The sequence below is a fragment of the Mesocricetus auratus genome, unplaced genomic scaffold (assembly GCF_017639785.1).
Source record: "Mesocricetus auratus isolate SY011 unplaced genomic scaffold, BCM_Maur_2.0 Super-Scaffold_100003, whole genome shotgun sequence".
NCBI lineage: Eukaryota > Metazoa > Chordata > Mammalia > Rodentia > Cricetidae > Mesocricetus > Mesocricetus auratus.
The window spans coordinates 48167799-48195133 of NW_024429188.1; the positions used below are offsets into that span (position 1 = coordinate 48167799).

At 41.0% G+C, this 27335-nt stretch overlaps 1 protein-coding gene across 3 annotated transcripts in view; it reads left to right on the forward strand.

The window, feature by feature from the left end:
* The window catches only part of Ogt (O-linked N-acetylglucosamine (GlcNAc) transferase), a 41050-nt gene that overhangs the window by 10263 nt on the left and 3452 nt on the right, over positions 1 to 27335 (forward strand). For 2 of the 3 annotated variants that reach the window (XM_040744261.1, XM_040744262.1), the window contains exons 4-21: positions 1380 to 1448; positions 5385 to 5501; positions 8585 to 8664; positions 10372 to 10567; positions 10821 to 10961; positions 11467 to 11567; positions 12351 to 12504; positions 12588 to 12689; positions 13000 to 13179; positions 14320 to 14478; positions 14580 to 14669; positions 19692 to 19817; positions 20513 to 20683; positions 20798 to 20914; positions 21009 to 21179; positions 22526 to 22678; positions 26384 to 26636; positions 26912 to 27035. In XM_040744261.1, coding sequence (XP_040600195.1) covers positions 1380 to 1448; positions 5385 to 5501; positions 8585 to 8664; positions 10372 to 10567; positions 10821 to 10961; positions 11467 to 11567; positions 12351 to 12504; positions 12588 to 12689; positions 13000 to 13179; positions 14320 to 14478; positions 14580 to 14669; positions 19692 to 19817; positions 20513 to 20683; positions 20798 to 20914; positions 21009 to 21179; positions 22526 to 22678; positions 26384 to 26636; positions 26912 to 27035 — 2504 coding nt within the window. Of the gene's footprint in view, positions 1 to 1379; positions 1449 to 5384; positions 5502 to 8584; positions 8665 to 10371; positions 10568 to 10820; positions 10962 to 11466; positions 11568 to 12350; positions 12505 to 12587; positions 12690 to 12999; positions 13180 to 14319; positions 14479 to 14579; positions 14670 to 19691; positions 19818 to 20512; positions 20684 to 20797; positions 20915 to 21008; positions 21180 to 22525; positions 22679 to 24840; positions 24977 to 26383; positions 26637 to 26911; positions 27036 to 27335 lie in introns of those variants that run through there. The other variant, XM_040744263.1, reaches the window with a different exon arrangement.

Genomic DNA, 27335 nt, shown 5'->3' on the forward strand with positions numbered 1-27335 from the left:
TGGCATGCAGGCATACATGTAGGCAGAACACTATGTATAATAATAAATAAATCTTTAAAAAATACATCCTTTAGTCACTTCGTTATTGCACTGTTTTTGATTTTTGTGTCTCAGAACAGCTGTAGAAATTGGTGAAAAGTCTAAAGATACTTATCCACTAAAAACTGGTAGAGGGAGCTTGTGTAAACAAATTGGATTATTTAGACATAGCTTGCCAAACAGAAGGTTCAGAGGAGGAAATCTACAAGATTATAGAAATCCATTATTTCTCAGAATACAAATGGATTACAAAGTGCTTTGAGTAATTACACGGATTAGTCAGTAATGAGATTAATGGTACCTGTGAGTTGTTTGCTGTATTTATTCATCCACGTATTTATTTATTTCAAATCAGATTCTGTACTGCAGGCTGGCCTGGAACTCACTATGATATAACTGGGGAATTGAACCCATGACAATCTTCCTGCCTCAGTTTCCCAAGTGCTGGGATTACAGATGTGTGTTACTGTGTGTGGCACATGAGATGGTTTGAGGATTACTATCAAGCTGTGCTTAAGGCCATTAGAAGATAACTGTATTCTTCCAAAGCATCAGCCACTGCTTGAGGGATAGCACTAACTCAGGCAGATCATGGAATTGTGAGTCGGGACTAGCAGAGTCAGCCACTTTTCATTATTCACCCTCTCAGCTCTGATGGCACTTAATACTAATGGGTAATCTAGTGGCAGGTGGCAGGATTGAGGCTGTGGTTGGATGGTAATCCTTCTGCCTAGGCATGAAATGAAGTCAGGGTTTCTAAATAAGCCTGAGAGCCAAAGGGTAGGTTTGTTGACAGGTAATCACTTGCTAAGTGCAGCGCTGTTTTTCCCACTGTGGAAAGTTTCTGGTCCTTGATACAGGAGTGATTCATCATAACTTTGAATAAAACAGCTGAATAAATATTCAATCTTTTTTTTTCCCCAACGGGTGACATTTGGAGAGGAGAGAGGCTCTAGAAAGGTCTTGTAGTTTTGTGTTTGAAATTGATGAGGCCAAATGCATTTGAAAGGATGTTAGACAATACAGGTCTCCCAGCCAGAACTGGAGCAGCAGCTGATAGCAAAAACACATTTGTATCTGTGCAGCCAAAGATAGTATTCATACTAAGCAAGGGAAATAAATTTTGTAAATTTGTAAGTTCAGATTAGATTTTCACCATCAGGTTACTTGTGTATTTTCTGGGAATTAGAAGATGAGGAGTTGTGGGCCTGTGCTTAAATTTGTCAAGTGCTGCTTTTAATCGAAAATAAAGTGACACAGCTAGATGCATAGAAGTGATGTTGGGATATTTTTTTATGGGAACAACAGGATAATTAACAACACTATCTCTGGGTTTCTAGGATTTGTACTGTGTTCGCAGTGACCTGGGGAACCTGCTCAAAGCCCTGGGTCGCTTGGAAGAAGCCAAGGTAGGTGTTTGCTAGAACACATTTAAGCATTAGTTAGGAAAACCTGTACCTTTTGCCAAGTCTTCGACTCTTCATTGAACTATCTTCACAAAATAATCCTATGAAACTGAGGAAAACTCAGCATGACTTGCCTCAGACTAGAGCAGGACCAGGCTTTGGCATATCTGTTCTAAATCTGGGGGTAAAGCAAGAACGTGAGCATTGTGGAGCCTTTCTGCTGAGCTAGGTCATCTTTATAAACAGTGGGCTCCATCATGATCTTAAGTGGGAACCTATAACATTCCTTCAAATCTGAGGCTTGCCTGCTAATGACAAGCAGAGTGCCTGTGATTTGGCTCAAGACGCCTATATGATGCAGGTGCCATTGAAAACGCTGCTCTTCTAAGTCCTTTGTGGCTTGTAAGTGGAGAAGAATTTCATCCAAATGTTACCCTGTAATACTGGCATTTAAAATTCTTATTTAACCTTCCTCCCTTCATCTTCCTCACCCTTTTTACAGTGGAAGAAAGGCTGTTAAAATATTGCAAATTAACAATTGGAATCTCCTGCCCCTCTTGTCCCCACTTCTTCCCCAAATTCCTTTCTCCTCCTCCTTGTCTACCTTCTTTTTCTTCCTCACTTCCTTTTATTCCTCCCCACCCACCTCCTTTAAAAAAATCAGAAGGACAAAGCTGGTTTGTTTGGGAAATGGACTGATCGAAAGAAAACTTGCCAAAGTGGAAAGGTGGCTTTTAGCATTCTGTGTTTCCAAATAATGAATTTGAATACCAGGTTGGGTTAATTAAAGCTTTTGGTATAATTTACAATTAAATTTATAAATGCAGTTGTCTTGTTACAAGCCACCTTACGCAACCGCGCTGCAGGGGTGAGGAGTGGGGAGAAACCAGAATGCTTCTGAACCTCCCACCTGTTGCTCTGAGCCCCACGCGCATGCTAATGCGTGGAGTGTATGCGCAGCGTAGCTGTCTGTTTGACTGCTCATCTAGGGAGGGAGAAGGCTTTTCAGCACCACCTAATGTTAAAAGCACTAGTTTTAAGTGCAAAAGTCATAAATTCTACCAACACTGTGGATTAACCTTATGTAGGTTTCCAGCTGATGAACTATGTTGATTTCAATCTTAGCTGATAAAAAGCAATTGGTAATTTCTAGACCAAATATCTGATATATGCTCCTATCAATTGTCACCCCACCAAGCGGACAGCTAACATGAATTGCACTTCACTGCAGCTTTAGACATCGGTTTAGGCTGAGACGTTGCGCCTGCCTTAGGTTGCTGACTTCTTTGTTTCAGAGCTCTGGAGACACCTAGTTTGAAAAATGTCATTCTGTTTTTGTTTTTTTTTTGTGAGAATTTAGTAAACCAGAAAATACTCTTGAGTGAAATGCAATGTATTTCTTTTGTAATCAGTGCATTTGAAAATTCAAGCCAGCATACATTCCTAGTAGATGGCAGCAAAATTAAGTTGTCTTTGTAGAAAATAAAGAGCCTTTCTTCCAGCAAAACCCCTGCTGTATGCAATAGCCCTGATTAACCCTCTCCCTTCTGCATGTTTCCCATGTTACAGACTTGAGACTGTCCTCATTCCCATATGTAATAGACATCCAAAGAATTTCAATTGCTTTGTTGAACTTTTACTAATGATCTTGTTTTTATTTTCTCTCTTGTTTTTGGTTTTTCACCATTGATATTGTATTTAGAAGGTTTCAGGTGGGTGAAACCTCCTATTCCATGCGTAAGGTGCCTCGCTGAAGGGAGCTCGAGGCCTGGATCTAGGGCAGACACACAACCTCCTCCTCTTCCAGCAAGGAACGCACCGAAAAGTCACATGATGAGAAATATGGTAACGGGTTTGTAACTGCCACAGCAAAACAATTTGCCTCCATGCCTGAATCTTCTGTCTTGTGGCTTCAGAAACAGCTTAAAATAATAATTTTATTTACAAGCAAGTTATGTAAAAGAATGTTTTATACTATAGCCACAATTCTGTCAAAAATAAGTAAAAGTTAATTAAGATTAAAATTATTAGAAAATTTACTAGTAAAAGCTTCTAACTCTTCTTGTTGTTCATTTTTTTTCCTTTTTCTTCTTTGTTTGGATTGCAGCATTCTGCTCTTCTGATGATGCGCTGTGACCCTGCAGTAGCGCAAAGGCTGCGCAGCGTTAATGCGCATTGCGTGCGAATGAGCCCCTGTGAACGGTTGACTAGATGAGTAATCTGATTGACTGGCTCTCTCAGTCCTATTCTGTAGGCTTTTTGGATAAAATTGGGTTTTAATGTACCTTGAGTCCAACTAATCTCATTAAGCAAATACTCTTCATGGGCCTGTCTAGTAGATTAATGGATCTGGTTGGCCGTTTGCTGCGTCTAGGGGTGTTCTATGTAGCGCAGCAGTTCGCAGCGATTGCGCAGTGCGATGCTGTTAGGTGGCGCCAGCGATGTTTGCGCTCGCATTACAGGGACCTCAACCTAGGTACAATCCTGTCATGTGAGGTTTCATTTTCTTCCTCAGAAGAGAGGCGTGTCTGTTAGTTTGAAGAGTCTGAAACTTAAAGCATAAATGATGATGACTGACTTGGCAAAAACATTTTTGCATGGCTCAGTAGTTTAGTTTTGATCTTAAGGAAGAACATTGTTGTGAGAGGCATGTCTCTAAATTCTTTTGGTTTTCTAATAAGATGCATAATGAGAGATTGAAGGCTTGGGGAAGTTCTGTAGGAAAGAAACTTTTTTGTTTGCTTTCTCTTCTCCCACCCTCCAGCTGCTTTGGAGTTGATCTCGAGTTTATAATCCTCCTGCCTTCACCTCCCAAGAGCTCGGATTACAGGCCTGTGTCCCCATATCCAGTTTAAGAAACCTATTTTCTTTTTTGTTTTTTGCTTTTTGAGACAGGGTTTCTCTGTGGCTTCGGAACCCATCCTGAACTCGCTCTGTAGACCAGGCTGGTCTCGAACTCAGAGATTCACCTGCCTCTGCCTCCCAAGTGCTTGGATTAAAGGCGTGTGCTACCACCACCCAGCTAAGAAATCTATTTTCTATATTCTTGTTTTATCATGAAATTGGGTGTGGTTTTTGTTTTTGTTTTTTGTTTTTCCTGTGATATTTGTTTTTTGCTTTTTGAGACAGGGTTTCTCTGTGGCTTCGGAACCCATCCTGAACTCGCTCTGTAGACCAGGCTGGTCTCGAACTCAGAGATTCACCTGCCTCTGCCTCCCAAGTGCTTGGATTAAAGGCGTGTGCTACCACCACCCAGCTAAGAAATCTATTTTCTATATTCTTGTTTTATCATGAAATTGGGTGTGGTTTTTGTTTTTGTTTTTTGTTTTTCCTGTGATAGGTCTTTTTTATTTGTTTTTAGAGACAGGGTTTCTCTGTATTGTTTTTGGAGGCTGTCCTGGAACTACAGTGAGCTCTGTAGACCAGGCTGGCCTCGAACTCACAGAGATCCTGCCTCCTGAGTGCTGGGTCTAAAGGTGTGTGCCACTAACGCCCGGCCTTACTGTGGTAGTTCTTTAGCATTTTGCAGAACACATTTTGAGAAATGTGGGCTAGGGAAACTTAGATTTCATGGTGCCCTGTTGAATATCAGTCTCTAAAGCCTGTAGGTATTCAGATAAGAGGAGTATGGCGTTAGTGTTTAGTACACCCAACCTCCTAGTTGTGTCCTGGGATGAGGATTGCTCTTTGCTTGACAGAACTGAACATGGTGGTTTGCACTTGGGTTCTGGTGGCGCAGGCGCAGGAACAGCCAGCTGTGGCAGCGCATTAGTTTTAGCGCAAGCGAGCCTATGCTGCAGGGTCACTTTTGGCTGGTCAGAGAAGAAATAATAATATCACCTTCTTCCCCCTCCCCAATCTTTTTTTTCCCCTTTACAAAATTTCCCCTTTCCCCTTATCTCCTTCCCTTCTCGTCTTCTTTCATTAAACCCTCCTAAGGCATGTTATTTGAAAGCAATTGAGACGCAACCAAACTTTGCAGTAGCTTGGAGTAATCTTGGATGTGTTTTCAATGCACAAGGGGAGATTTGGTTGGCAATTCATCACTTTGAAAAGGTTAGTCATTAATAATTGATGTTTTTTATGAAATGTTTATGTGTACAGAACGTTCTTACTAGAATAAAACAGCAGGCATTTACTTAACCAGTTGTGTAATATTTTTGTTTCCTTGACAGTATTGTAGCATTTTCAGGTGGCATATAATATGGCAGTTTTCAAGTATACTTTAATACCTGCGAGTATACTTTAGTCACTGAAAACACTTTTTGTTTGTTTTTTCAAGACAGGGTTTCTCTGTGTAGCTCTGGCTGACCTGGAACTCACTCTGTAGACCAAGCTGGCCTCGAACTCACAGAGATCTTGCCTCTACTTCCTGAGTGTTGGGACTTAAATACTGGCCTGGGCTGTATAGAAAGGCTATCTCAGATAACAAGAGAACAACAAAATTGAAGAGTTGGTGAGATGGCTTAGTGGGTAAAAGTGCTTGCTCTGTGAGTGAGTTCAGTCCTCGGAAGGCCCGTGGAAAAAGAGAGCTGGTTACATGTGCCATGGATGAGCTCCACCACACATATAGACAACAGCAATAATAAATGAACTAGTTTTATTTGATACAGGCATTATGTAACATAGACTAGCCTGGAACGTGGTCCTTTCGCCTCTACCTACTCAGTGCTGGGGATTATAGGCAAATGCTACCAAGCCCAGTAAGACAGGATTTTTAAGGCAGGAAATGGTGGCACATGCCCTTAGTTTCTAGCAAAGGCAGGTGTATCTCTGTGGGTTCCAGCCCAAGCCTGCTCTATCTATATAGAGAATTCTAGGCTGACTCTCAAACCCCCCAAATAATAGGTATAAAAAAGAAAAAAAAGAGTTGGGGGGGGGGGGGCCAGGCGTTGGTGGTGTACACCTTTAATCCCAGCACTCAGGAGGCAGAGGCAGGCGGATCTCTGAGTTTGAGGCCAGTATGGTCTACAGAGCGAGTGCCAGGATAGGCTCCAAAACAATACAGAGAAACCCTGTCTCGAAAAACCAAATATATATATATATATATATATATATATATATATATCCAAACAAAACAAAAACCAAAAATAAGTTGTTGTTTTAAAAGGAAACAAAAGGAAGTTAGTTGGTGAGGTGATGACTATATGACCTTGATTTATTTTATTATATAATTTCTTTTCGGGAACAGGATCTCTTCACATTGCTCTGGTTATGTTGGAGCTCAATATGTAGACCTGGAACTCAGAGCTATACTTCTGGGCTGGGCCTGGAGTACTGGGATTAACCTGGCTTTGAATGATCTTTTGACAGCGTTACAAACTATACTGTGTCCCATAGATAACATACACTCCTTTTTTAAAAAAAGGTTTTTATTTATTTTTATTTCATGTGCATTCATGTTTTTGCCTGCATGTATATCTGTATGAGGGTGTTGAATACTCTGAAACTGGAGCAGCCAGTACCCTTAACCGCTGAACCATCTCCCCAGCATACACTTTCTACTTTCTTTTTCTTCTGTTTTTTTTTTTTTTTTTTTTGATTAGGTAAAGCTTGCTTGTGTATGTGGTGGAAGTACTCAAACCTAAGGCTTTGTACATGGTGAACAAACATTCTTTCATTGAGCTATACCCTGATATACCCTGAACCCTCTTTATAAAGAATGTTGTATGTAGTAAATAGGGGAGCAATATACTATACCATTAATAAGTTAAGCATTTAATAGTGGCAAAGACACTGTTCCCTTGTGATACGACTAAATTCCATTGGTGAAGTAGGCTTTCAAAGGTTTGAGGGCTGAGTGTGTAGCTTAGTGGTAGAATGCTTGCCTACCAGCTGGGCAGTGGTGGCGCACGCCTTTAATCCCAGCACTCGGGAGGTAGAGGCAGGCGGATCTCTGTGAGTTCGAGTTGGATTGGTGTGAGTTCTGGGCCATACTTGATTACATAGTGAATTCCAGGATAGCAGCAAAATTAGACTTCACCTCAAAGCAAAAGCTAAAAAACATTTTCAGGGTAAATGTCTATGACTGTAGATAGTCTTAACTAAAGGTGTCCTATCTTTCTCTGATAAGAGGCTTGCTTGTTATCTCTGAAGAAGTGTTTCTAAGAATCTTTAAACTACTTGAAATGTTTTATCACCTTTATCTTTTTCAGTGTTTTGGTTAACTTTACATTTACTGTTTTAGAAGGATAGCTTTCCTAGGGCCTTAGGTATACTAGGCCAGCATTCTACCACTGAGCTACTCCCCAGCACCAGAATGTCATTTGCTTATTTGGAGAAAGTGTCTCATATAGCCCCAGGCTGCCTTCAGACTACTCACTGTGTAGCTGAGGACAACATGAACTATGTGTCCTGCTACCTCCACCTCCCAACTGCGTGGATTATAGGCTTCTGCCATGCTTGGTTTGATGTTATAGCTTTAATTGCATATCTTACTAAGGACTGGCTGGGTTGTGTTATGTAAGAGCTCACTGCTTGTTTCTGCCTTTTTTTTTTTTTTTTGGATTTTTCGAGACAGGGTTTCTCTGTGGCTTTTGAAGGCTGTCCTAGAACTAGCTCTTGTAGACCAGGCTGGTCTCGAACTCACAGAGATCCACCTGCCTCTGCCTCCCAAGTGCCCGGCTGCCACTGCCTTTTAGAAGCATTAAACTGACTGAGTGAATAAAATAAGGCCAATCATTAGAAATATTCTGCTCGTATAGTGGTTCATTCCTTTAATCCCAGCACTTGGGAGGCAGAGACAGGTAGATATCTGAGTTTGAGGTCAAGTCTGGTCAGAACTACATAGTGAAACCCTCTGTCAAAGAACAAATAAAAGGAATGAAAGAAGTGCTTTGCTCAGTTAAATTGGATCCATTTTGCTCATGAAGTTTTTGTTATTGTTTTGTTTTCAGGGAATGGAGCCTAGGTATGAATGTGTTAGGCAAGTGCTTTGTCTCTGAGCTACATGCCCATTGTTTTGATATTAATGAGGCTTATAGATGAAAGGGAACTAAATAAATGTTTTTAAGAGCAAAATCTGATTTATTCTAGAAAATGTAATTGGATATCTTAAATGACTTCAGAATAAAAGCTGAATGGGAAGTTCATGTGACAAAATCCTATCTTTTTCTAAGTAACTGTCTTTTAATTTTTAGGCTGTCACCCTTGACCCAAATTTTCTGGATGCTTACATCAATTTAGGAAATGTCTTGAAAGAGGCACGCATTTTTGATCGGTGAGAATGTTCTGTATGATCAGTTTTCTTTGCAGAGTTGGACTAATGTGACAACAGCTTCTTGAAGTACATTTTTCTAGAGTGTAATTTTCCCTCTTGATGTTATGTTTGCCTTAAAGATGTTGTTGACTGACCTTTCCTTTTCCTTGTTGGTTTTTCTGAATGCTTTTATCCTTCCACTTAGTTAGACTGGAATTTCCCTTATTGTAAAACTGTTAGAAATAATTACCTTTTGGACTTCATTTGTTCTTTCGATCTGATTCCGAAAGCTAAGTAAAACTTGACTTTGTACTTTATTTGTGTAAGAAACTGGTTTTTCAATTGTGTGTGTGTTTGTTAGAAGGGCTTTATGTACACGTGTGTAGGTGAGCAGCACACGGGTGTCCAGAAGAGGACATTGGGTATCCTCGATCCTTTCACTCTTCTACCTTATGTTTTTGAGGCAGTCTCTCCTTGAACCTGGTGCTCACATTTTTGGCTAGGTTTGCAGTCAGTAAGCCTCAGTGATCCTCCTGTCACAGCTCCCTCCTCCTAGTGCTGAGGTCACCTGGATGTACATGGCCATACCTAGCTTGTTAGATGGTGCAGGGATCCAAATTCAGGTCCTTGTAATTACACACCGAGCATTTTAACCACTGATCAGCTTCCCAGCCCCATGAGTTTTTCATGATTTTATTTTATGTCTGCTTGTATGTCTGTGAACTATGTGGGAAAGCCGAAAGAGGGCATCACTGTAAACTGCCATGTGGTTTCAAACCAGAATCCTCTGGAAGAGCAAGCAGTGCTCTTGTTATCTGAGCCATCTTTCCAGCCCTTGACTTTTAACTTTTGTTGTCAAAGGAAAACCTACTTCTTGAGTGGGAATAGACAACTGTTTTCCTGGCACTTGAGAGTCTGAAGCAGAAGGATTGCTGTGAGTTCAAGACCAGGCTAGGCTAAAATACCAGCATTGAGAGGCCAGGGGAGAAGAGTCATTCAGATTCTGAGGCCAGCCTAAGCTACAGAGTAAAACCTTGTCTCAAAAAGACAATCCAAACCACATACTGCAATGTAAAAATGCAGGACTAAGGATACTGTTCAGTGGTAGAGCCCTTGATTAGCATGCATGAGGGCCTACCTAGGTTCTGTTCTTAGTACCACAAAAATGCATTTTGTAAAAGTGAGATTTTTGGTACACAATAAAATATATAATAAGTTAGTTTTTTAAAGGTTTTATTTATTACATATATAGTATTCTGCCAGAAAAGGACACCAGATTGAATTGTAGATGGTTGTGAGCCACCATGTGGTTGCTGGGAATTGAACTCAGGACCCCTGGAAGAGCAGTCAGTGCTCTTAACCTCTGAGCCATCTCTCCAGCCCCCATAAGTTAGTTTTCATTATTAAAATTAATTGACATTTTTGGTATAGTGTATCTGGAGTTTATTGTAACAAAATACCCATTAAAGTTAGTTGGAGTTTTTTCAGGCAGGATAGTTTAGCTGGTAAAAGTGCCTAGAACGAAATCCTAATGACCTGAGTTTGATCACTGGAATCCATAATGGAAGGAGGGAACCAACTTCACAAAGTTGTCTTCTGACTTCTGAATGTGTACCGTGATCTATGTCAACCTGTCCACATGCCATAAATACACTTATAGTAATGATATATTTAATATTAGTTGCATTTTGTGTATATATGTATGTATGTTCTTGTTTTTTTTCACAGAGCTGTTGCAGCTTATCTTCGTGCCTTAAGTTTGAGCCCAAATCATGCGGTGGTGCATGGCAACCTGGCTTGTGTGTACTATGAACAAGGCCTAATTGACTTGGCCATTGATACCTACAGGCGAGCTATAGAACTGCAGCCACATTTTCCTGATGCTTACTGCAACCTAGCAAATGCTCTCAAAGAGAAGGGCAGCGTAAGGATTTTTCAGTCTTTTATTTCTTTGTTATGTGGTAGAAAAGAAAAGTCTTCATATGTTAAGTATTGAGATAGGTGTATTGGTTTTCTTTGGAGTTTTGGTTGATGGAAAGGAGAATACTGAAACGAATCCATTTTGTGTTGTGTTACTAGCCATTAGGCTTAATGATGCAGTTACTTAAATTACTAGAACATCAGTGATTTCTCTGATTCTTCCGTGTAGTGTCTGAATGGTTTGTTTTATTTTCCAGGTTGCTGAAGCAGAAGATTGTTATAACACAGCTCTTCGTCTGTGTCCTACCCATGCAGACTCTTTGAATAATCTCGCCAATATCAAACGGGAGCAGGGCAATATTGAAGAAGCGGTCCGCCTATATCGCAAAGCATTAGAAGTATGTTGAATGGTGTAGCTGGGTGCCTAGCCTTTGTGAGAGTGGAGGGAAAGCAGTAGCAGTTTGTTTGCCTGCCATTCACTTCTTAAAGAGAATCATTCATTTTCTTATGTAAGGCCTATGACATGAAATACATCCATCCCTACATTGAGTTCATTTTATGTATAGATAAGATGTGTACAAAGCCAATAACTAGTAAGCTGAGTAAAGCTATGACAATGAATAAGGTCAGTGTCTAGTGGTTGGTAGGTGTGGTAGAAGTTTAGAAAAGAGGCTGCATTACTCAGTATGAGTAATGGGAAGAGAGGGAGGTCTACCTCATGTTTGAAATGAAGATAGGGATAAAATGAAGGAAGCAGTAGTATTTAAGGTATTAGACCAGAAGAGTGAATAACTTGGAAAAGGTAGAGAGAAGTTAGGTATGTTGTGAAGTTCTTAGAGTTGTGGGAGGTAATTGGGAGATTCTTTCTGCTATTTAATGTCAGCTGTGATTGTGACTCTGTAGGTCTTCCCAGAGTTTGCTGCTGCACATTCCAATTTAGCAAGTGTACTGCAACAGCAGGGCAAGCTGCAGGAAGCACTGATGCATTATAAGGAAGCCATAAGGTAAAACATTCATAGCCGCTTTTCTTTCTTTTTTTGGTTTTTCAAGACAGATTTTTTTTCTGTATTGTTTTGGAGCCTGTCCTGTCCTAGAACTTGCTCTGTAGACCAGGCTGGTCTTGAACTCACAGAGATTTGCCTGCTTCTGCCTCCCGAGTGCTGCGATTAAAGGTGTGCACCACCACCACCCGGCAGATTCATAGCTTTTTTTTCTGTTTTTCTTTTTGAGATTATAATACAATTGCACCATTTCCCCTTCCCTGAAAAACTCTTCCATTAATTCTTGTGCCATGCATAAATGCATATGTTTTACATGCAGATATGTTTCTAAATATAATCTGCTCAATATGTATAATGTTATTCAGATGTATATTTTCAGGGCTGACTATTTGGTATTAGATAACCAGTTAGTGTGCTCTTCCCTATAGATGACTTTCTCCCACTCAAAATTCCTTAGATGCCTGTATTTCTTGGTGTAGGGTTGAGGGTTCGTGGGCTTTCCCCATCCACTTCAGCAACTTCTCCCCTCCCCTCCCCTCTCCTCCTCTCCCTGCCCTCTAAAATTTATTTTATTTAGGTTTTTAGAGTCAGGGTTTCTCTGTAGCTTTGGATCCTGGCCTGGAACTCTGTAAAACAGGCTGGCCTGGGACTCAGCAGAGATCCACCTGTCTGTGTCTCCCTGATACTGGGATTAAAGATGTGCACCACAGTGTCCAGCCTTCCCACATAGTTTAATAACATTAAAGATTTTACAGGAGATAATCAAACCCTTGTTTTCTCCTTCAGAATCAGTCCTACATTTGCTGATGCTTACTCTAATATGGGAAACACTCTAAAGGAGATGCAGGATGTTCAGGGAGCTTTGCAGTGTTATACTCGTGCCATTCAGATTAATCCTGCCTTTGCAGATGCACACAGCAATCTGGCTTCCATTCACAAGGTACTGCTACTTAGTCTAACGTGGGCACCTTAGCACTGAAGTTTCATTGTAGGAAACTGCTTATAAGCTTGCTTTCCTTTCAGGATTCAGGGAATATCCCAGAAGCAATAGCTTCTTACCGCACAGCTCTGAAACTTAAGCCTGACTTTCCTGATGCCTATTGTAACTTGGCTCATTGCTTGCAGGTAAAGAATAATAGTCCAGTCTTTTTGTTTCTGTATTGTTACCACTTTTTAATTTTTATGTGTCATGATATCCAAAAGCCTGACTGGAGATTGTTTTTTAGCAAGTGGAGGGCAGAGGGCAGCTTTTACAAGGAGTCATTTCTCTCCTTACACGTGGTCCCAGGCATTGAACTCCAGTTGTCAGGCTTGCAGTGAATCAGTCCCGAGGCCATATTTGTAGGAGGTTGTCTAATACTATTTTAAGAAGCCAAAGACTTGTAAAATTCTTGGATAGGTTTTCTGGGTGATAATTTCCTTTTGCTTCCTCTAGATTGTCTGTGACTGGACAGACTATGATGAGCGAATGAAGAAGTTGGTTAGTATTGTAGCCGAGCAGCTAGAGAAGAATAGGCTGCCTTCTGTACATCCTCATCATAGTATGCTGTACCCTCTTTCTCATGGCTTCAGGAAGGCTATTGCAGAGAGGCATGGGAATCTCTGCTTGGATAAGGTGAGTCTTATTAAATTTTCCATTATAAGCTAATATACAGATAAATAAAAACATTGTACAAATCATTGTACTATATGGCTTTATCAACTGACCATATAATAACATCACCCAAGTCAAGAAATTGAAGCTTTTTTTTTTTTTTTTTTTTTTTTTTTGGTTTTTCGAGGCACGATTTCTCTGTATTGTTTTGGTAGACCAGGCTGGCCTCGAACTCACAGAGATCCACCTGCTTCTACCTCCCTATTGCTGGGATTAAAGGCATGCGCCCAGCTCCTTTTTTCTCACGCAAAAATGCTTCTCTGTAGAATTACCTAAAATAACCATACTATATCCACATTTCTTCACTCAGAAGTCTGTTCAGGCTGTTTCATAAGCCTCAGAACAGTTTAGGTATGAAGCAACTATCATAACAATTGCTGACCTTCCTTGGGGTCATCAAAGGGATCACATGAATTCAATGAAGTTTGCTGTCAAAATTTTCATAGTTAGGGGTTTATATGATTTTAGATCTCTATCTTCATTTATTTTACTTAATTTTTTAAAAGCTGTCTTATGTATACCAGGTTGGCCTTAAACTCTCTTTGTAGCTGAGAATTACCTTAAACCTCTGATCCCTTATGCTTCCACCTCCCATTTGCAGGGATCACAGGAGTACACCAACATGTCCATTTAGTTTTTGTTGATGTTTGCTTTGTCTTACTGTGTCACGCTGGCTGGCCTGGAACTCAGTGTATAGGCCAGGCTGGCTTCAAGCTCAGGGATCCATATGTCTCATTTGCTGATGGTTAGGATCAAAGATGGGTACCATCATTGCCTGTTTTTTATGTAGTTCTGGGGACGAAACCCTTACGGCTTTATACATGCTAGGCAAGGCGCACTACTAATCGAGTTACATCCCCAGTCCCTGTTATCATTTTTTTGGGGGGGTGGTTTCGAGACAGGGTTTCTCTGTGTACCTTTGGAACCTGTCCTGGAACAGATCAGGCTGGCCTTGAACTCACAGAGATCCGCCTACCTCTGCCTCCCAAGTGCTGGGATGAAAGGCGTGCGCCACCACCACCCTGCCCGTTACTAATTTTTTTAAGATAAAAATTTACATATGGCTTGACTTTACTAACGAATATTGTATTCTCTTGGTAGATTAATGTCCTTCATAAACCACCATATGAACATCCAAAAGACTTGAAAGTCAGTGATGGACGATTGCGTGTGGGATATGTGAGTTCTGACTTTGGGAATCACCCTACTTCTCACCTTATGCAGTCTATTCCAGGCATGCACAACCCTGATAAGTTTGAGGTAAGCATAGTTTTTGGTGACTTTACCCTGTCATTGGTGTGAAGCTCACTATCTTGAGAAGGTTGGAGCCAAGGTTATTAACACCCTTCTCTGCCGTTCAGGTATTCTGCTATGCCCTGAGCCCAGATGATGGTACAAACTTCCGAGTGAAGGTGATGGCAGAAGCCAATCATTTCATTGATCTTTCTCAGGTAGGCAAAACACTGTCCCTTTTTCTAAGATCTTAAGATTTCATACTAAGTGTATGTGTTTGGTATAGTATGTGGGTATGTGCATGTGTGAGGACAGGTGCCCAAGGAGGTCAGAAGATGGTGTCAGATCTCTCAGACTTGCAGTTCCACACGGTGTTACATGGGTGTTGGGAGCAAATGCAGGTTCTCTGCAAGCACAGCAAGTGCCTTTGTCTCTCCCATTTTTAAATTTTGGATAAATTTGAAAGATAAATTATTGATAAAGTGGGGTTTATTGAATGAGGAATTGAATGGAGGGCCTCATGCTTCTACAATTATAGGGTTTTTTTTTTTTGGTTTTTACGAGACAGGGTTTCTCTGTATTGTTTTGGAGGCTATCGGTCCAGCCCGGCCTCGAACTCACAGAGATCCACCTGCCTCTGCCTCCCGAGTGCTGGGATTAAAGGCGTGCGCCTCCACCGCCCGGCTCAATTATAGTTTTTGATGAGTATTAAACTGGCCACTGTATGTTGGCAGTTTGTCCTTATTTCCTTGGCCATTTACATTTATATTTGGCATGACATTTAAGTTGCACATAAAATAGAAATATGGTATAACTATTTGATGTATAACTTTCCTAGGCATTGAGACTGCACTCGACAAGATGCTTTTTTGTTTGTTTTTTGGTTTCTCTGTACCTTTGGAGCCTGTTCTAGAACTCGCTCTGTAGACAAGCCTGGCTTCAAACTCACAGAGATCCATCTGTCTCTGCCTCCCCAGTGCTGGGATTAAAGGCGTGCAACCACCACCGCCCGGAAAGACAAAATAATAGTACATATTGAACAAAGTCAATAAGGGTAAATAGTGGTGTCAAGATTTTTTTGAAAAGCCAGCCTTGACCAAACAGCTAGTTTAAGACCAGCCTAGGCTACATGAGACCCCCATCTCATTAAAAAAAATAGCAGCACAAAAGCCCATCTCTGTGGCCTGAAATTTACATTGTAGACCAGGCTGGCCTTGAATTTGCAGTAATTTTTTTTTTTTGGTTTTTCGAGACAGGGTTTCTCTGTATTGTTTTGGAGCCTGTCCTGGAACTCACTTTGTAGACCAGCCTGGCCTCGAACTCACAGTGATCCGCCTGTCTCTGCCTCCTGAGTGCTGGGATTAAAGGCGTGCGCCACCAACGCCCGGCTGAATTTGCAGTAATCTTAATGCTTCAGCCTCCATGCCCTATTAGTTGCTTGCTTTTGTTTCTGCTTTTAGCTTATTTTTTCCTCTGTAAGTTTCTTTTCTTTTTTGTTTTTGTTTTTGCTTTGTTTTCTGTTTTTGGAGACAGGGTTTCTCTGTGGCTTTGGAGGCTGCCCTGGAACGAGCTCTTGTAGACCATGCTGGTCTCGAACTCACAAGAGATCCGCATGCGCCTGCCTCTGCCTCCCGAGTGCTGGGATTAAAGGCAAGCGCCACCACTGCCTGGCTCCTCTAAGTTTAATGATGAATTAAAATGGAAACCTATGGGAGAATTAAATTTGAGTATATAGTCTTTTTCTGTAGGTTCTATTAGTCACATGGGTGACTAGTAAATAACTATACACTTAGATATGAATATGAATGCCTATATTTGCATGTAAACATACATCTCTAAATATAATTGGATTAGGGAAATAGCTCAGTAGTTGGTACAGTGCTTGCCTATTATTCACAAAACCCTAGTGCTGCATAAATTGGGTGTTGTGGTTTACACCTATAATCTCGGCATTTTGGAGGTAGAGACAGACGGAAGAATCGTGTTTAAGGCCATTGTCCACATAGAGTTCAAGGTCTGCCTCAGAAACAATTCAGGCCAGGGTTGGTGTGACTCTTAGCAGGTAGATTGCTGTGAGTTTGGGGGCAGCCTGGTATACTTAGCAGTTCCAGGACAGCCAGAGCTACATAGGGAGATCCTGTTTCAAATAACCAGTAAATAAATAAGTAAATAATTGAAGTTTTTTTAGATAGGTTTGGAGATTAGTCTTATTTAACAAAGTTTATATACCAGTATCTTTTGTAGCCTGGTCTTCTGCTTTGATTTTTGAGGCAGGGTCTCAAGTAGTCCAGGCTGGCCTTGCCGGGAGGAGTTTCATGCAGTTCTGGACATTGAATCCAGGACTTTGTACATACTAGGTAGGCCAGTATTCTACCAACTGAGCTACATTTCCAGCTTTTTTATTTTTCTAAGATAGAACTTCACCCATGTAATCAGAACTGCCTGTAAATTCCCACTGTGAAGCCTAGGGTAGCCTTGAAATCAGCCTCCTTAGTGCTAGAATTACAAATGTGAGGCACTTTGATGGCCCTCTTCCCTCATTTATTTACTTTTAATTATTTGTATATCCATTTGTTTGTTTGTAGGCTCATGTGTCCATGGTTGGCTTGTAACTATCTGTGTAGATCAGGCTGAGTTCAAACTTAGAGAGCTGCTTGTCCCCGCCTACCCCAAGGCGTGTACCACAATGCCTCCTCCTTTAATTTTTTTTCGCACCACAATGCTTCCTCTTCCCCTTAATTTTTTTCATTTTTATTTTTTTCAAGACAGGACTTTTCTGTAACAGTCCTGTGGCTGTCCTGGAACTTACATAGACCCTCTCGCCTCTGCCTTCTGAGTGCTGGGGTTAAAGGTTTATCTGTATGAGTGTTATTCTTGTGTATATGTGTACCATGTATGTACATCATGTTATGTGCTGGTGCTTTTGGAGGTCAGGAGTTGGATGCCCTGGAACTCAAGAGTTGCATACAGATGGTTGTTAACTACCATATGGGTAGTTAACATGAGTTCTACATGTAGCCCTTCAAGAGCAACAACAAGTGCTCTTGACCACCAAGCCATCACTCTAGCCCTGCACCCCTTTCTGTGATAGGATCTCACTAGGCAGTCAGTATATTCTTCAGTTCAGTTACCAGGATTATAGGTATATGTCACCCTGGTTCTTTTTACATTTTTGGCATATGTACATGTATATGTGAATGTGGTATATGTGATAGTGTGCACATAGTAGGTGTACAAACAGGTTGACATGCTGGTCAGGGTAGTATGTTGGATTTTTTTTAAAGGAGGCACTTTTTAAGGTTTATTGATTTATAAGGCATACAGTGTTCTGCAGGTGCTTGCATGGCAGAAGAGAGAACCAGATCTCATTACTGGTGGTTGTGAGCCATGATGTGGTTGCTGGGAATTGAACTCAGGACCTCTGGAAGAGCAGCAGCCTGTGTTCTTAACCTCTGAGCCATCTCTCCAGCCTTGGGTTTTTGTTTTTGTTTTTTTGAGATAGGGCATATTCTCTACATACCTCTGGCTGTTCTGTATGTCAGCTAAACTCACTGTAGACCATATTGGCCTCCAACTCACAGATCTACCTGCCTCTGCCTCCCAAATTGTGTGATTAAAGGTGAATGCCACCAGACCCAGTCAACTGTGGAGATCTTGCTCTGTCACTCAGGTCTCTCACTGAACCTGGCTCATCCTCCTGTCTCTAACCCCCACGGACCTGAGTTTCCAGGTGCACTGTGTGGTCACATCTGGCTTTTTATGTGGATGCTGAAATCCAAACTTCGGTCCTTTTGCTTGCATTGGAAGCACTCTTATCATTTGAGTTATCTCTAGTCCTCTATACCATTTTCCACTGAGATCCTGTGTGATTGGTTGATTGATTGACTGACCGATTTGATTGATTGAGGCAGAGTTTTAAGTATTGATCTCTGGCTGATTGCAAGCTCATGATTTTCAGATTTCCTGAATGCTTGGCTTCAAGGCTTGTAACTATGTGCTTGGTCTCGTGTTTATTTTTGAAAATCCATTTTATTTTTTTAACAGTGAAAATACAGCAAAATATTATAGAATATAGATATAGGTACAAACTCTTTTAGCTGCTCCGTGAGTCTCATGTTTTTTCATATGAAAGTTGCAGAATACGAAAGAGTTTAACTCTGCTGAAGTAATCACACTCTAGAGTAAATGTGGAGGCAGGACATTTGTCTGCTATCTAAGTGGCATACCTCTTATGAAGTGCAGAATGAATCGGGGTTCATCTATCCTTTATGAAAAGGACACTTAGCCACCCAGCTAGCGTTAGTGGGGCCCTCTCTGTCTCAGGGAGACAATCTCTGCCCGAACCTCTGAAATGCCATTTTATAAATCATGGAACAAGGATACTAGATGATAGTGGGTTACTTCAAAAGCAGAGTGAATAGAAATGCTTTTCAGCCAAAAATGAGCCCTCAGGCAGAACAAAACAAAAACAAAAAACCTTTCAATCAGACAAATCCAATGGGTTATGGTATTACGGCTTCTTATTGATATTCATAATGGTTTAGGACAGGGAATGGAAAAACTTTGGTATATCCCATAGGCAAGTGTGTGTTTCTCTTTCTTTCTTTTTTCAAATATACTTCTGAATTTAGGTTCCTAAGTTAATAACCGAAGCCTAGTCACTAGTGGTTAGTGTCCCTGAGGTTGGAGCATATTTCCCAATGAACAGCACATAAAACACTTCAAAAAATTTCTGTCTTGCTATAAAGTGATAAGCTGGTTTTATAGGGGTAGACCTTGAGAAACTGGGTATGGATATATGCATGCCTCTCAGGCTATTTGGAAAAGCTTGCAGTTTGGGGGTATTGGGTTACAGGTTTTCAGTGAGCATAGCAACTGGCTGAAGGACAGACTTACCCATTTTAAATACTAGCTCCTTTCTGTAACCCTTTTGCTAATCCATTAAATGTAGAAGGAAAGCTTGTTTCCTTTATTTTCTACTTCTGTAATGCTTTGATGCTATTATGCTAAACCCTATGTTGCTTGCCTCTATTAATTTAGTTCTTTGACATGGTTCTCATCTCCTGTTTTGTTTGCTTGTTTGAGATAGGGTCTCATGTAGCTGAGGCTGGTGTGTAACTCCTGATCTTCCTGCTTCTACCTCCCAAGTGCTGGGATTAAAACAAAGAGTGAGCCACTGTACCCAGCTTGCCCATCTCTTTTGCATCTAAGTCTCTGAATTCTTACTATCTATTCCCTAGATTCCGTGCAATGGAAAAGCAGCTGACCGAATCCACCAGGATGGAATTCACATCCTTGTAAATATGAATGGGTATACCAAGGGTGCTCGAAATGAGCTGTTTGCTCTCAGGCCAGCTCCTATTCAGGTAAGAGTAATAATTTACAAAGTTGTTTGGACTAAAAAGACAGTGGTTTTTGGTTCTGGCTAACTGTTGTTGAAAACAACAGGATAGACATTTTGATTTTAAAAGTGTTCTTGGAATGGACAAGGATAGATTTTCAGTGTAGAACCCAGTGCCTACAGGTTAGAACAATGTCAATGGAGTTAGGCATTTCATGGTTTTATATAAATAGTTCCTTTGTCTAATATATTTGAAGAACACCTTATAACTTATAAGGATACTCTTGGCTTAAGAAGTCAGCCTCCTGCATTTATTTATTTACATATATGATTCGGGAGCCTTTGATGATGATCCTCTTGGAAAAAAATTTGGAGTCTGGTGATGGTAGTGCAGGCCTACCTAGCACTCAGGAGGCAGAGGCAGGGGGGGGGTCTCAAAAAATAGTAAATAAATAAAATAAACCATTTTGGGGAAATGATTGCTATATAAAAGAATCCAGTAATTTGGTGGGTTTCCAGATGGATGAAAGGTTTTGTTTTTTTTTGGGGGGGGGGGGTTTCAAGACAGGGTTTCTCTATTGTTTTGGAGGCTGTCCTGGAACTCGCTCTTGTAGACCAGGCTGGCCTCGAACTCACAGAGATAGGCCTGCCTCTGCCTCCTGAGTGCTGGGATTAAAGGCGTACACCATCAATGCCTGGCTATGGTTGGTTTTCTTTTAGGCGATGTGGCTTGGATACCCTGGGACTAGTGGTGCACTGTTCATGGATTATATCATCACTGATCAGGAAACTTCCCCGGCTGAAGTTGCAGAGCAGTACTCTGAGAAATTGGCTTACATGCCCCATACGTTTTTCATTGGCGATCATGCTAACATGTTCCCTCACCTGAAGGTAGGAAGAAAACAATGGTATGGGGGAATTCAGAGAACTGTATTTGTTCATTTTTCCCTTTGTTATTGTTCATAATGACCCTGAAAGGCATATCTGAAACTTTTGTCCCATTAGAAAAAAGCAGTCATTGATTTTAAATCCAATGGGCACATTTATGACAATCGGATAGTTCTGAATGGCATCGATCTCAAAGCATTTCTTGATAGTCTGCCAGATGTGAAGATTGTCAAGGTCAGAACTGAATCAGTATTTGTCATTGACATGCACTAAATTTGAGGTTTTTTCTTATAATGCATTTTTGTCTCATTGATTTTTCTTTTTTCAGATGAAATGTCCTGATGGAGGTGACAATGCAGACAGCAGTAACACAGCTCTTAATATGCCTGTCATTCCCATGAACACGATTGCAGAAGCAGTTATTGAAATGATTAACAGAGGACAGATTCAGATAACAATTAATGGGTTCAGTATTAGCAATGGACTGGCAACTACACAGGTACACCATACATGAATCATTTCCTCAAAGTCTTTTTTTTTTTTTTTTTTTTGGTTTTTTGAGACAGGGTTTCTCTGTGGCTTTGGAGGCTGTCCTGGAACTAGCTCTTGTATACCAGGCTGGTCTCGAACTCACAGAGATCCTCCTGCCTCTGCCTCCCGAGTGCTGGGATTAAAGGCGTGCTCCACCAACGCCCGGCTCCTCTAAGTCTTATAACCACTCCACTTTACAGAGGAGTAAATGAGCTCCTTGGAAACTGGCTCTTTTGTACCTTTGTGTCTTGAAAATCACCTGGCCCAGCCTGGGCGTTGGTGGCGCACACCTTTAATCCCAGCAGAGGCAGACGGATCTCTGTGGGTTTGAGGCCAGCCTGGTCTACAAGAGCTAGTTCCAGGTCAGCCTCCAAAGCCACAGAGAAACCCTGTCTTGAGAAAAGAACCAGTTCCTGCACTAATTTCTAGTCTCTCTTTCCATACTCATTGGTATTTGTCTCCTGTGCTCTTCTGTAGTATTGGGGGTTACATTGTTCATGGCAGTGCAGTGTAATGCTTGTATTTGTATCCTTAAGCAAATGGAATTACTTTAGAGCTCATGTCTTAATCACAGGCCAGTCTCAAAGTCATAAGAAATCTGCCTGCCTACAAATTTGAGGTCAGCCTGGTCTAAATAGCAAGTTCCAGGCCACCCAAAGCTACATAATGAGACCCTGTGTTAAATAACAAAAAGCCAACAACAACAACAACAAAAAAAGCCAGGTATTGTGGCACATTGCTGTAATCCTGGCACTTGGGAAGCCTGTCTGATGATTGTTTGAGACCAGACTATTGACTGTTTTAGGCCAGTCTGGTTTACATAGTGAGAGGACATCTCTGTCTGTGTGTGTGTGTGTGTGTGTGTGTGTGTGTGTGTGTGTGTGTGTGTGTGTGTGTGTGTGTGTGTGTGTGTGTGTGTGTGTGTGTGTGTGTGTGAGACGAAACCTGGTTTACATAGTGAGAGGACGTGTGTGTGTGTGAAACCTGGGGGGCCTTGTACATTCTAGATGAACACTATTATATGGATATACCCCCACATCCCTTGGCCAGTCTCTTTTGGGAAGACTTCCTTGGGGTGGGGCTCTCATATAGTCCAGGCTAGCATCAAATCTTGATCTTTGATCTTTCTTCCCCCATCTCCTCAGTGCTAAATTTATAGATGTGTACTACTATGTCTTGTTTATGTAGTACTTGAATCAAAATCAGAGCTTCTTACATGTTTGGCAAGTCCTTGACCAACTGAGTTATATCTGTAATTCCCTTGGGCCTGTGTTAATTCTAAATGTAATCATTATGTTCTTTTTGTCATTATAGATCAATAATAAGGCTGCAACTGGAGAGGAGGTTCCCCGTACCATTATTGTAACCACCCGTTCCCAGTACGGGCTACCAGAGGATGCCATTGTGTACTGTAACTTTAATCAGTTATATAAAATTGACCCTTCTACCCTGCAGATGTGGGCAAATGTGAGTAGATGTAGATTTGTTATTAACGCCTATTGATGAGTAAATATTCTGTATATGGGCTATCTTGCTGAAGCTGCCCCCCCTTTAATTTATGGACTATTGTGTTCATTTCTTATCTCCAAGAGTTGTGACATTTTCAGTTGTTTTAAATTATTTTTATTTTTTGAGGTTATAATTACTATCATTTCCCCATTTCCTCCAAACTCCTCCCCCATGTCCACCCCCTTTTCTCTCTTTCTAACTCATGGTTTCCTTTTCCTCAGTATTTGTTGCTTCGTTTTTTGTTCTTTTTTGTTGTTTTCTTTTTTTGGTTTGTTTGTTTTTTGAGACAGGGTTTCTCTGTATTGCTTTGGAGGCTGTCCTGGAACTCGCTCTGTAGACCAGGCTGGCCTCGAACTCACAGAGATCCGCCTGCCTCTGCCTCCCGAGTGCTGGGATTAAAGGCTTATGCCACCAACGCCCAGTGCTTCTTTTCCTGTAGTAGTAGTAGTAGTAGTAGTAATTTCCATAAATATAATCCACTCAGTCTGTATACTTGTATTGTTGTGTTTTAGATGAGGTCTCAGTGTATCTCAGCCTGGTCTTATTACATACATAGTAGAGAATAATATTGAATTTCTGTTCGTTCTGCCTCTGTTTTCCCAAGTGCAGGTATTGCAGGGGTTTGCTACCACATCTGCTTATGTGGTGCTGGGAATTAATCCAGGGCTCCCTTCATGTTAGACAAATAACTCTACCAACTGAGTTATGTCCAAAGCCATTTTCATTTTTGATTTTACCTTCTAATATTGTCATATTTTCCTCCAGTGTTGATGAAGCTCAGGATGTGATAAACAGTAGGCAACTTTTGTATCAATGATCCATATCCCCATTCTTTTGATGGATTTCTTTTCTTTTTGAGACAGAGTTTTTCCCTGTATCTTCTGTGTAGCTTGGGAGCCTGTCCTGGAACTTACTCTGTAGATCAGGCTAGCATCAAACTCACAGAGATCTGCCTGTGTCTGCCTCCTGAGTGCCGAGATCAAAGGCATGTGCCACCACTGCCCAGTTTATTTTCATTTTATAAGACAGGGTACCTCTATAGCCCTGCATGTCCTAGAACTCACTATGTAGACCAGGTTGGCTTCAAACTTATATCACCTGCCTCTGCCTCCTGAGTTCTGGGATTAAAAGTATGTGCACGACTACATCTGGTTTCAGTCTTGTGACTTTTAAATTTCATGTTATAAAACATTCATTTATTTAGTAAAAGTGTTCTGTCCAGGCCAGACGTCAACAAACTTTTTCTTTAGAGTTAGACAGTAAATGAAAATTTCAGTTTTATGCTTATTAATCTAGTCATCTGTCTTATTCATCCTATGCATCATGAAAACACCTTAGATATTATGTAAATGAACCTTGCACGTTAAATTTTCTTTTTTTTTTCCGAGACAGGATTTCTCTGTATTGTTTTGGAGCCTGCCCTGGAACTCGCTCTAGACCAGGCTGGCCTCGAACTCAGAGATCTGCTTGCCTCTGCCTCCCGAGTGCTGGGATTAAAGGCATGCCTGGCTCAAAATTTCTAAAAACTGGCTGTATGCCATACTTGTCTCATAGGCTAAAGTTTGCCAAACCCTGGCCTAAACTGATAGCAAAACTTGCTTTGTGACTGTTCATGTTTAACACTCTTGAAATTCTATAGGGTTAAACCAGATAGAATTGGTTGGTGACTCTACTTCTCAGGTGGCTCAACACTGAGTATATGGAGCTATCTGGCCCTGAGTCTATATAACTGAAACAAATGGTGTATTTTACCTTAAGATTGTTAGAAACAAATCATTCCTTGCTTGATTTCCCCCCCCTTCCCCAAATATCTTCAATTTGTCTGAAAGGGAGGGGTAATGTAGAAAGGGAGGAAATAGATAAGTAAACCTCCATTATCCCTGAATCTTCACTTTTGCCAAAACTCTAAAAGCAAAATTTACGTAATAGTAGACTAGTTTTAGTTTTTAAAAAATTCTGTTTATGAATATGCCTGCATCTCAATATAGAGATTCTAATGTGCTTAAAAAACCCAAAGAGGTGCTTCCAAGAGTGTTAGGTAAATATATGTACATTGTACAGCGTTTTAAAAATGTGAAATAGTCTGAATTTGGAAATTTGTCTATTCTCACATTTTTCAGAGAAGGAAGTGTGAAGTTCTGTGATATGTTGACTAAATGCACTTCTGAATCAGGAATAGGTAAACTGGTCTGGAGGCCAAATCATCTGCTTGGCTCGTTGCTTGGTTCTTTTTGATGCTTGGGTGGAACCCAGGTCCTTGCACATGCTAGGCAAGTACTGTACTGTTGAGCTACATTCCCAGCCTTTCATTGCTTATTTTTATAAATAAAACTTTGACACATGGCCACACACATGTATTTATACACTTACTATTTACGTCTGCTTCCAAGCTACAAAATAGGCAGTTATGAAAGGGTCCATGTGACTAAAAAGCTATTACTATTTTCTGTCTGGTCCTTTATAGAAGTCTTCTGCCTTCTGATCTAGATTAGGCAAGTTGGGCAATTGAGTACTGTTCCTTGTGTTAAAAATTTGAAGTACTGGATGTAAAATGTGCTGGTACTTCAAGCTACACTAGAGGCTGAGATAGGAGAGTTGCTTGAGTCCATGAATTGGTTGTCATTCTGGAAAACTTAATGAGACCCTGTCCCTTAAAAGCAAAAATAGGGGAGAGGCTTAGAGAGCTTCATCCCCTCCCTTAGGAACTATTGGCCTTAATGGATACTGGGGGAGGGAGAGTCTTTTTCTGTAGTGGTGATTAGCTCATGCCCCACTAATTCATCCCTCCCACCCATTTTTATGCAAGCAGTCCCCATTAAATTCAGTGGATCCATAAACATAAAAATCAGTAAACATGAAGGTAGCCCTTAGGGGTTCAGCAAAAATGGGAGGGGTAAGAAATGGAGTGGGAAATGACTCCTTCCAAAAATATATATGGAATAGCCAAAAGACTTTTTAAAAATGTAAGTTAAAAAAGCAAACACAAAAGGCACCCAAATTCCCTTTTTTTTTTTTTTTTTTTTTGGTTTTTCGAGACAGGGTTTCTCTGTAGCTTTGGAGGCTGTCCTGGAACTCACTTTGTAGACCAGGCCGGCCTCGAACTCACAAGAGATCCGCCTGCCTCTGCCTCCCGAGTGCTGGGATTAAAGGCGTGCGCCACCAACGCCCGGCTCAAATTCCCATTTTTAACAAAGACTACTACCTATATTAGTTCCTGCCAGATACACTTGCCTCTGATTGTTCCTGTTAGTAATTTGGCTTTTGTGTTCTGATTCTTTTCTCTGTCCTCAGACTCTCTGGGGACAGCTAAGAGAAAAGGAGTAACTCAAATGATTGAATTCATTTCATCCCTTTGAAGGAAGGATCTATCTATGTTCCAAGCAGGCTCCTTCATTTGTTTGAGCCAGGTCTCCTTGAATTTAGGAACTTCCTGCTGCACTTCCGCTAGGATTATATGTGTGTGTCACATTGCCTAGGTTAGGTGGTATTAGGGGTCAGTCACCGTACTTTGTGAGTGCTAGGCATACTATCCCAACTGAGCTACATCACCACATCTCAAGTATGCTTCTTAATGTAAAGAATAAAGTCAAGTAGAATGATTTTGGGAAAGGGCAGATGTACTACTATTAATCTTCTCATCCCCCCCTTTTTTTTCCCCCAAAGATTCTGAAACGTGTACCTAATAGCGTGCTTTGGCTGTTGCGTTTTCCAGCAGTAGGAGAACCCAATATTCAACAATATGCACAAAATATGGGCCTTCCCCAGAACCGTATTATTTTTTCACCTGTGGCTCCTAAAGAGGAGCATGTCAGGAGAGGTCAGCTGGCTGATGTCTGCCTGGACACTCCCTTATGTAACGGACACACTACAGGGATGGATGTTCTCTGGGCAGGAACACCCATGGTGACTATGCCAGGTACGTGGCTCAAATCATGCATCCTTCTTAATCATGGCTCATAAATCATGCATCATCTTTAATTTTTTGTTTGGGTCAAGAGGAGTACTTGAAGGTGAAATGGTATGTACGAAAAGTATAATTAAGGCGGGATGATAGAAGATGGGACTTATTCAAGCCTAAATACCTAGCACCATCCTCTTTGTCTGGACTGTGTGGATACTTAAATGCAATTAACATTGATGACTGTGTGACTTACAGTTCTAAGATGTGCAATTACTATGTTTACCTTCTAGGAGAGACTCTTGCCTCTCGGGTTGCAGCTTCTCAGCTCACTTGCCTAGGATGTCTTGAACTCATTGCTAAAAGCAGACAAGAATATGAAGACATAGCTGTGAAATTGGGAACTGATCTAGAATAGTAAGTAAAATGTCAGGAGCAAACTATATGTGAGAATGTGGCTAAAATAAAGCCGTAGTGATATAAACTAGATGAATTAAGTTGTATGCGCTCTTGATGGGGGGGCATGATCTAAACTCTCAAGTAATCACTAAACTTTATTTATTTATTTATTTTTGGTTTTTCGAGACAGGGTTTCTCTGTGGCTTTGGAGGCTGTCCTGGAACTCACTTTGTAGACCAGCCTGGCCTCGAACTCACAGAGATCCGCCTGCCTCTGCCTCCCGAGTGCTGGGATTAAAGGCGTGCGCCACCAACGCCC